This window comes from Scophthalmus maximus, chromosome 21 (genome assembly GCF_022379125.1).
Source record: "Scophthalmus maximus strain ysfricsl-2021 chromosome 21, ASM2237912v1, whole genome shotgun sequence".
Taxonomy (NCBI): Eukaryota; Metazoa; Chordata; class Actinopteri; order Pleuronectiformes; family Scophthalmidae; genus Scophthalmus; species Scophthalmus maximus.
The window spans coordinates 5,600,001-5,610,000 of record NC_061535.1 but is presented as its reverse complement, the minus strand read 5'-3'; the positions used below and the strand labels follow the sequence as shown (position 1 = coordinate 5,610,000).

The following is a 10,000-nucleotide window of genomic DNA, read 5'->3' as shown; positions in this document are numbered from 1 at the left end:
GCTGTGCGTCATTATTCCTCTGCTAAGATTAGAAAACAAAGACACGGCCGATGTGCGAGAAGGCTGAGTGGTTGTAATTAAAACGCCCGCCAGTGTTTCGTGCATGTGCTGTTTTTTCTTTGGCCTGCGGCCCCCGGGGCAGACGGACATTGAGACTAAACAGACTTTACTGTGGAGGTGTGAGAACGAGAGGCAGGGAGACAAGGGGAGGCTGTGATGGGCAATGTCAGATTTAAAACCCAAAATGTATTTTTATTAAAATTTATATTATTCTATACCCTTCCATTTTCTATTTGATTAAACGCAAAAAATGATTCCAATGCAATACGTATCTCATTGTTGCAAGAATCAGGGTAAACCAAAGGAGAGCTCTGTACAAAAACAAGTGATCCACTGCATTTTGGTGTCAGAAAAAAAGAATTACCAAATCATTTTCAACAGTGCGTAGCAACGCACGAACATGATCTCCAAGATTACATTACTTGCAGGACGTGAAGGCTTGTTATGATACCAGGAAACCCGATCAGAGTTTTAATACCAGCTAACAGCGTGTATCCTTAGGAAGCTGTCGGAAGTTACGGACACACCGATGCGCCATGGGGAAATAAAAGAAGAGAGAGAGCCGGAGACACTCAGTATGATGGCAGGCTGGCAATTTCATTTCTTGTGAATGTCGCTGCGGTACCAGCAAATATCTTTACTGTACAAATGACTGTAGGACTGAAACGGTACAGAATATCATTTCATGGGAAAAAAAACAAACTTTGACAAGTGCTGACTGTGAGTAAAAAAGAAAAGAGGTAGGTCTGAGGACAGAGTGCAGCCTGGCCCTATAGGTTGTGTTTTTCTACATTTATATAGACACTGTGGCTTTGGCGTGGTTTCTGTCATAACAGCCAGATTCTCTAATTCAGCAATGCGGTGCGGCTGGCTGGCTGGTGTGTGTGTGTGTGTGTGTGTGTGTGTGTGTGTGTGTGTGTGTGTGTGTGTGTGTGTGTGTGTGTGTGTGTGTGTGTGTGTGTGTGTGTGTGTGTGTGTGTGTGTGTGTGTGTGTGTGTGTGTGTGTGTGTGTGTGTGTGTGTGTGTGTGTGTGTGTGTGTGCGCGCGTGTGTGCGTGTGCGTGCAACTGGCTTACCTTTGTGGCCTTTGTTTACTAGAGCTCCCAGATGTTTCTCCACACCAAACCGTAGATTAGACCGTTGAATCACAGCGGTAGACTTAATGGTGTTGTTTATTGCAGTATCGCAAGATGCAACAGAACACTGACCTCTGTAAGAATAAACTCATCGTTTAGTGTCACAGGTGCCAGCTTTTATTCTCCTTATTTATCATTACATGTAAATAGCAAAAATAATGAGCAAGAGGAGAACATCTGCGGGCCGAGTATTAGTGTATTAATTCCAAACCAGTCTGACTTGATTGCGCTTAATTCCAGTCGGTTCTCCTCGTGTAATTGGGCACCGCAGGGGTTTGGGTTGGCTGGTTTGGAGGCCGCATGGTGCTGTGGTCAGGTGCTCCGTTGAGCTCGGAAAGAATTCCCGGGCATGTCTTGGAAAATAAGCATTCTCTTCCTCTCATTGCTCGCCGCCGCCATCTCAAAATATCCCGTGTGGATTTGGGAGAGGGAGCAGAGGAGGAGACAGATGCCCTCTGTAAAGCGTGGCATAACGTCGGGGGAGATGGAAAATGTATGTTTTTGATCAAGCAAAGCGTGATTTAACGTGTTAACCTTTGGAATAATGTGAAAAGCTGAAGAAATGATCAGAAAACTATGTTTTGTTGTTGTTTTCTTTTTTTAGATGATGGTGTCCAAAGCTCTCCCGTGTGATGAAAATCATTACTTAAAAACACCAAGATGCTGCAAGAAGTGTGGGCCAGGTAAGGACACACACACACACACACACACACACACACACACACACACAAACACACACACACACTCACAGACAATTTACATAGAGCCACTAGAAGTGCTCGCTACTTTGAAGGGGCTCTAATTGCATCAATCTCCTTTTCCTTTCTGTCATTTAGTGGTCACTGTGATTTATGTATATATTTTCCTCTCTGTCTCTCTCTCTCACTTTTATTCCCTGTCAGGCTTCCGTGTGCTTGCTGACTGCAATGATTCCCACCAGACAAAATGCATTAAGTGTAATCGTGGCGAATACCAACCCGGCTGGACGGAGGAGAAGCGCTGTCTGCAGCAGAAGTTTTGTGACCCAAGTCAGTACCAACAACTTGAACAAGGGTTGAAATCCTGCCCTTGAAAATGCAAATGTTTGAAAGCGAGAATATTGTTTACTAGTATTTTGTTGACCTGCAATTACAGTACTTTCAGTCTCAGGTTCAGGCAGCACTCTCAACCAAATTTAAAATGAAAGTGTTTATTTTCAGATCTTTGTACTGGATTGGGAGAATCTTTTTTTATTCAAAAATGCTCTGATCATCAAAGAAAATGTTGCAGTAAAAAGGGAAAGGAAAACTAGAAATGTGAAAATTAAATTGCATCATAATCAGAATTATCTCTAATTCCAAACTATACACACACACACACACACACGCACACGCACACACGCAGCAACACAGATGCAGATTCAGCATGTGGAGTGGGGTTTGAGATGCAATATCCCTTTCAAAGGTTTTGACCTTACTGTGTTTTAAACCCCCCGCCCCCCCCCAGTCAAGGGTTTCATGGAGAGGCCTGAAAACCCCGTGGCCGAGGAGCCGTGTCGCTGCCTCCCTCACCTGCAGTGCTACCCCATCAACTGCGAGTTCTGTGAGAGGATACCCAGCTGCAGTGCCGGATACGGACTCGAGGTGGATCCTGGTGAGGAAAATCACAGAGCAAAGCGACTGCAAAGGGGCCGTCAGCCGGAGAAGTAATGCAACATATGCTGTTCATTTTCAGAGTCGACTAATGGAAGGAAGGTCTGCGTCGCATGCAAGAGAGGTTTCTTCTCTGCCGACAACAACGGCGAACAATGCATACAGTGGACTAAGTAAGTGTGGACACGCACACACGCACACACGCACACACGCACACACACACACACACACACGCACACGCACACACACACACACACACACACTGTTTATCTTGGGATCTTTTGAAGGGAAAATTGCAACTGGGTAGATCACCTCACCACAAGCCAGACAGACACCAGCTTCCTCTTCTGGCCGGATCTGTGCTGATGATGATGATTGACTGAGAGAGAAGAGAGAAAATATAGTATTTTTTCCATTTCTCTCTCTCTCTCTCTCTCTCTCTCTCTCTCTCTCTCTACTCCCCATCCCAGGTCTGACCAGTGGTAGAGGTTGGCAGGTTGGCGGTGTATTTGGGGGGAAATAAAGGAATGGAGAAAAAAACCCGAATAAATAACGCATGTAGGCTTTCTTCTTCACTGTGTGTTGTTTAAAAAATAATTGACTTCATTTTGTCCTCTTCCCTCTCAGTTGTAAGGCTGAGGGCAGGACTGAGACACATCCGGGCAAACCTCAGGCCGACGCAGTGTGTGGACCACCTGTATCTGGTGAGACGCATTCAATGCACACTGTCACCAAGCAAACGCAATTCAATCCATATTGAACATCTGCAGTAAAAGCAGGGAAATAGAGTAGCCCTGCTTCTCAATGTGTAAAAACGACGTGAGCTCTGAACGTGTCTTTCTTGCAGGCGCCGCGCCCTCCTGGGTCATAGTTTCAGTTCTGTCGGTCATCACCGTCCTGTGTCTCCTCATCCTGCTCCTCTTCTGCTACAAGGACAAACTGAAATTACTCTCTGGTACGTTGCAGCCCCGTATTAATCCTGGAAGTCCTCCAATAGACAGACCTTTTTATTATTGTTCGTTATCGTGGTAAAAACCTCTATGCGTCTCGTAAAGATTCATTTGAATCGGACATGCATTGAAGTACGCAAATTGTGTTTTGCGAAGTGTAAACTGTTTGTGTAATCACATTAGGAAAACATTGTAGTGCATAAAAAAATGGATACTTGAGATTTGACCTGCTATATTTATATTTTTCAATGCTTCTTAAGGTACAATGTGTTGTCTCTTTCTCTAGTCAATCTTCGATCCTGTGTTCAGAATCTGAAGAGGACTAGGATACAGCAGGTAAAGCGGAATTTCAGTTCAAAATTTCAGCAAATTTATTGCAGGCAGTCGTATCCACACACTTGATAGTTGGTGAAATATTTGATTAAATCGCCCACTCTTACTGCCCTGTGTGCATAGCATTTGGGAAATTATATTTCTCCGGATTCATGCAGAAAATAACCATTATCAATTTACACATCTCCTCTCTTTGTTTCTTTTGTCCTAGGAGACCTCGTCCCCCCTTTACCAGAGCGGAGGTCCCAAGTGTGAGATGAACAAACTCATCTGCAAGCCCCCGCTCGACCCAACAGACGAGTCCCCTTGCACATTCCTCACCTCTGTCCCCGAGGTCAAGGTCCCCATGCCACTCACGGGGGAAATGACGGAGAACGAGGTGACCAACGGGAAGACGGTGACGGAGGATCCGAGCTTAGGATCCGGGGAGCCAGAGGAGGTGTCGGAGGAAGAGGAGGTCGCGAGCGCGTCCCCCCTTTTGGCGGGTTCCTGCGTGTGCGTCGTTCCCATTCGCGAGCCACTGGAAGTGGGGGAGAACGAGGACTGCAGCCAGGCCGTCAGCCCCGGCACTCCGGGAACCTGCTCGTGTGGAGGGCTGGACGGAGAGAGGGATGGAGATGAGGGTGGGAAGGAAGAGAGGAGTGAGAGTGTACGGGCGGACGACGGGGGAGAAAAGATGGTTTTGTGCAAGAGTGAAACGGGTGCCACATCTCTTGTCTCTCTTTCTCCCCCAATCATTCTCTCCTCCTCTGTGGTCCCTCCATCCAGTCATCTCCACGAACTCTGCCTGCCTTTGTCCCAGGCCCTGGTGTCACCGCAGCTCACACCTTACGTGACTGACAGGTCACTGGTGAAACAGGGGGATTTATACGGGCCGGCAAACACAGACTCCGCCTCGTCAGAGAACAGTTCGACCTCGGCGATGACCTCCGTCAGTCCCCTGATGACGTCGGCGTCTGTTAGCGATCTCTACCTGGACAAGCCCCCCGAGGCCTCTGGCCCCGAGCGAGGACAGGGACTTTCCTGGGAGGACAGCAGAGGAGACAAGCTCTCGTCCGGGGAGTCGGAACTGGAGTGCTCACCCGAGAGCCTCCACAGTCAGCTGGCTGAGCCAACTCTTACCTCAGGTAGGTGCGGCGTAAAAATAAAAATAAAAAATGTATATGAATGAAACATTAGGAAAGATAAGAATGAAATCAATTTCAATACTGGTAAGACAAAATTCATGATACTAGCTAAAGGAAAAAGGCTTAGTAAAAATGTTGAAATGCTACAACTTTAATTCATCATTATAATGGCTGAATTGTAAAAATTACAAGATTACTAGCTATTTAATAATTTTAGCTTTCAAGTTGCTTGCTTTTACCTCATTGTTTTACCAATCTGACCTATGCTCTCCAAATTACATCTTGGTAATATATTAGGCATATTTTTTTTCCAACTCTGATCTCATAATCACGGGAGCATAGTATTCAATTGGCAAAATCACAGTCAGACATTTCTTTAGTTTTTTTCATCATAACTAGACCATATAGCCCCATCAGCATTCCCAATGAAAATTGAATGCACAGCGGTCGTGTCTTAACGGAGATAATGGCTCATTACAAAGACTAAGGGAGCACAGTGGTGTTTGCCAGGTGGATTCTGTGTTCTGTGTTTGTGTGGGCAGTCACCGCGTTCCCTTTCCTCAAAGTAGGTGGGACTAGCCACCAAGAATAACAGAGTGAAATTTCTGTTGGTTATAATGGAAAGTTCTGCTGTCGCACGGTTGAACTTGTATTGTTCTCACAAAGGCCTTCAACCCGCTGCCAAAGCAGAAAATCTCTGGGAAACGTATTCATGTTTTGTGCCTCGGCCATTGGGTGCTTATGGTTAAAAGGGGAGTATTATCAGGACAGTGGTTTTGCTCGATCTGTGGTCTCATTAGGTGAACATGCTGAACACAACTTATAACAGAGGATTGGTTTCAGCAGAAGAATGAGAAGCTTGGTTGTGTGTTGTGTTTTTTTTTTTGTTGTTTTTTTTGAAGAAATATGTTTCATTGAAGCCAGTATTGAGAGATGAACCCTGATTTTTTTGACCACACAGGAAGCAGGAATAAAAGTGTGTGTTTGGTGAGCCAGCGAGCCAGAAGAACCCCACTCGCTAACATACAGTGTTAAGTGTGTGTGTGTGTGTGTGTGTGTGTGTGTGTGTGTGTGTGTGTGTGTGTGTGTGTGTGTGTGTGTGTGTGTGTGTGTGTGTGTGTGTGTGTGTGTGTGTGTGTGTGTGTGTGTGTGTGTGTGTGTGTGTGTGTGTGTGTGTGTGTGTGTGTGAGAGAGTGTGAGGGAGCATCAGTGTGAACTATGCCATCTACAAAGCTCCTGTTTACCCAGAGTTCCTCAGGGTTGCGCAAAGTGACCACAGCTTTAATTGAAGCAAGATGTGTGCAGCTTGAGTAATACTTTTTATAACCCTGCCCACCCAACAAAAACACGCACACACACACACACACACACACACACACTTGTGAAGACTATTTTGGACTGACAACTGAGTGCTTTAATCACACGTTTTGAACACCATTTCCCATCATGCAGTAATGGCCGCAGATGAAACGAACTTCCCGCTCATGCTATTTAAAGGTTACGCAAGGGTCAGAGGTTTCACCGGTCCACCTGAAATATTTCTCTTATATTCATTTCTCACGTAGCTCACATCTATGCAACATAGCTTTAATTTGTTTGGCGGCTCCGTCGGAGCGGTTTCAGAAGCTCACTGCCTTTTGTTCAAGGGCTCCTCAACAACGCTAACAACTGAAAGTAAGGACGATTTTGAGGGCCAAACTGTGGTCCTCTTGGAGATTAGACAGGCGAGGGGGGGGGGTCTATTAGAGTTCAAATTCACCCCCGTCTGAAAGTGTATTGCTAGAATTGTTGGGCATGCAAAGAAAAAGAAAAAAAAAAAGTCCGCTTGGTATTAAGACAGGATAAACAGAAGAAGAACCCGAGCAGATTCCACACAGCTTTGTTTTCAAAGTTGTGGTGAAATGTCATAGTTTTAAGCTGGACCTCTCCGACTGGTATTCCGGGAAAAGGCTCTCTCGGATGGGGAGCACAGAGACACACACTCTCTCTGTGAGTGAGAGAGAGAGTTTTTGTCTGGCTTCGCAACTTTGTGTGTGCTTGTCAGTGTGTGTGTGTGTGTGTGTGTGTGTGTGTGTGTGTGGATGTAAAAGTGTTTGCCTGTTTTGCCTGCTTAAATCTACTGCGATTGTGTGTGTGTGTGTGTGTGTGTTTGTGTGTGTTTGTGTGTGTGTGTGTGTGCGCGCATGCTGTATGTGTGAATAAATGAAACATGAGCTGTGAGTCACGGAGGGTCGGCTTGTTTTGTCGGCTGGAAAGTCAGACAGGCGGCTGGATAAAATAGGATCCAGAGGCTTGATGTGTTGAGAGGTGTCTTGCAAAACAGGAAGAAAGAAAAAGCACCGTTTATTCCACAATTCACCTGGTTGGCTCAAATTCATACGCGAACGTCACCTTTACATCGGCAGACCGGTGCAACTTTGTGCAAATGATTTCATTTTGAGGCAGGAGTGAACAGATACGGCCAGTCGGAGAAACGTGCTATCGGACGTGGAGTCAAGGTTAGAGAGAGTTGAAGAGTGATTTATTTCCCTTTTTCCTTAACTTTCTCCTACGGCCATGTCTGTCAAACCCTAAACCAAACATTTTGTTTTGAGAGGTCTTGAGTTTCTCACGCTAAGAAGCTCTGGACAGCTCTGGCGAAAAAAAGGATGCGACACGGCAAATTTTGTGGCCGTGGCCTCCCTGTGGTCACCGCGCATGGTCATTACACCCACTGGCCATTTGTCATCCGAGGTTAGCCAAGACCTGGTACCCTCTTCACATATGTCATGCATCTGAGAAGCTCGCGCTTCCTGTGTGTAGGAGGGGAACAATTTGAAGGCCTTGTGTTGCACAACCATACACCATATAGAATTCATATTTCTATTCATTTCCAAATAAGGTGTCACTGTTCTTGTCTTGTTCTGTACCAGAGAGGGAAGTTGGGGAGGTTGATTCATGCCCCCTGCAAACCAACTGTATCACACTTGCGTATTTGACTGAAGTTTTTTCAAAGCAAATGCGGTAAAAAATTATCTACATGCCAGGCAAATATTATGCCTAAATAGCACATTGTCACATTTCCTCAGCCTTTAATTAGTTCTCAATGTGTTCTCAATTTCTCACCTTCCCTCCCTTCCACATTTCCCCCGCCCGCTCAGGTCAGGTGTCCGGGAGCCACAACACCACCTTCATCTCCAGCGGGCAGGTGATGAACTTCAGCGGCGACGTCATTGTCGTCTATGTCAGCCAGACGTCCGTCGGCGGTGACGGCGCGGGGCAGGACGATGCCTTCGGGAGTCCCGTGCAGGAGGAGGCCAACGAGGCGGCTCCGTTTGCCCAGGGCGGCCCGAGGTGGCGGGGGGAAGCCGCGGCCCAGGACGAGACGCTGCCGGTCCAAGAGGCGATGGCGGAGCGGCCGCTGCCGGGGAAGTGAAGAGTGGACGACGGCTGCGTTTCTATTGGTCAGTCCAGTGATCATCTCCATAGCCATCGGATGGACAAGTGATCGCTCCAGCTGGTTATCACCTTACACAGCTTAGCTCCTGATGAAATGACAAAAACACAATTTGAGCTCACATGCCAGCTTTTCCAGGAAAGGGAGGCTTTCGATTAAATGACAATGTTCAATCAGCTGACTGAGGAGGCAAACTTTTGGGCGTGTCAAGGTCTCAGACTATCCCCCATGTTATTCTTTTGGAATGTAATCGAAACAATAACTTTAGACATTAGTCACTGAACGTTGCCTCGGGCATCTCCAGCATGCCTCTTTTCCAATTTCCAGTGGAAAGCTTGCAGGCTCCCTCAGATGGAAACTCCCCTCCTTCCAGACAGTGATGGGGAATTTTGTTGGGAATTGGATGTGGAACCAGAGTTCAGGCTGGAAGAACGTCATGTTTTTTATGGTTGTATGGAAATTGCAGCTGCAGTCGCGATACAGACGAGTTGGTGCACTTCCTATTTCCCACCTTTCAACGTTAAATAGCCCATGGCTGTAGTCTGTGGACTGTTTTTAGCCATTCTGAATTTGACATTTGGGTAATTTCAGCAAGTTTCCTTCCATAAGAAAATATCCACCATGTGGAAAAAATAGACTTACAACGAAAGAAAAATATTTTGTGAGGAAGAAAATCCAATCTAGTGGCTACATTAAGATCTGGCAGAGCGTAGTTTATAAAAGAAGAACAAATAGTGATGGGTTTCACATATTTCAGTGACTTTTCATTTTTTTGGTTTGCAGGGTCTAATTTTTACAATAAAGTGACACATCCAGTTTAGGAACGATGCTTGTTTGTCCTGTATGTAGACTTTGTCCCCCCTTTTTTTCTTCTTTTTTTTTTTAATTCACTCCTTATTGCACCACAGGTGCGGTTTGTGTTTTAAGAAAAATGCTATGCATTTGATAAGCTATTTTATTACCGGTTTGTTTTGTTTCATTATGTTTTAATGTGCAAGCCTTAATGAAGAAAAGTCCAAACGTCAGCTTGTTTATAATATTTTCTTTTACGTGATTTTTTTTTTTCTTGGCCTAAAAAGATTTGTTTATGTAATAATTCAAGATTCACACGTGATCAATGTTTGTATAGATATATATTTCAAAAGACAACAAAAAGCATGGCGCATTTGTGAAGTGACAATGAACATTTCCCTTTTGTGCTGCCTCTCATTTGATCATGCGGCGTGGACACGTTCTAGGAAAGTGACCGTTCAATCGCATGTACGCCGCCTTGCAACAATTATGTACATATCAATCGAACACACCGCAGCGAATGACTGAGAGAATAT

At 45.5% G+C, this 10,000-nt stretch overlaps 1 protein-coding gene and 1 long non-coding RNA gene across 2 annotated transcripts in view; one reads left to right on the top strand and one right to left on the bottom strand.

The window, feature by feature from the left end:
- tnfrsf11a (tumor necrosis factor receptor superfamily, member 11a, NFKB activator) overlaps positions 1-10,000 on the top strand; it is a 13,349-nt gene that overhangs the window by 3,317 nt on the left and 32 nt on the right. Inside the window, exons 2-10 of the mRNA XM_035618898.2 lie at positions 1,800-1,878; positions 2,098-2,223; positions 2,681-2,827; positions 2,909-2,999; positions 3,454-3,530; positions 3,674-3,781; positions 4,063-4,112; positions 4,321-5,236; positions 8,377-10,000. The exon at positions 8,377-10,000 is cut by the window's right edge and continues 32 nt beyond it. Coding sequence (XP_035474791.1) covers positions 1,800-1,878; positions 2,098-2,223; positions 2,681-2,827; positions 2,909-2,999; positions 3,454-3,530; positions 3,674-3,781; positions 4,063-4,112; positions 4,321-5,236; positions 8,377-8,651 — 1,869 coding nt within the window. The 3' untranslated portion in view covers positions 8,652-10,000. The remainder of the gene's footprint in view (positions 1-1,799; positions 1,879-2,097; positions 2,224-2,680; positions 2,828-2,908; positions 3,000-3,453; positions 3,531-3,673; positions 3,782-4,062; positions 4,113-4,320; positions 5,237-8,376) is intronic.
- The window catches only part of LOC118291042, a 4,454-nt gene continuing 3,077 nt past the window's right edge, over positions 8,624-10,000 (bottom strand). Inside the window, exon 5 of the long non-coding RNA XR_004786530.2 lies at positions 8,624-8,760. This is a non-coding gene — a long non-coding RNA (uncharacterized LOC118291042). The remainder of the gene's footprint in view (positions 8,761-10,000) is intronic.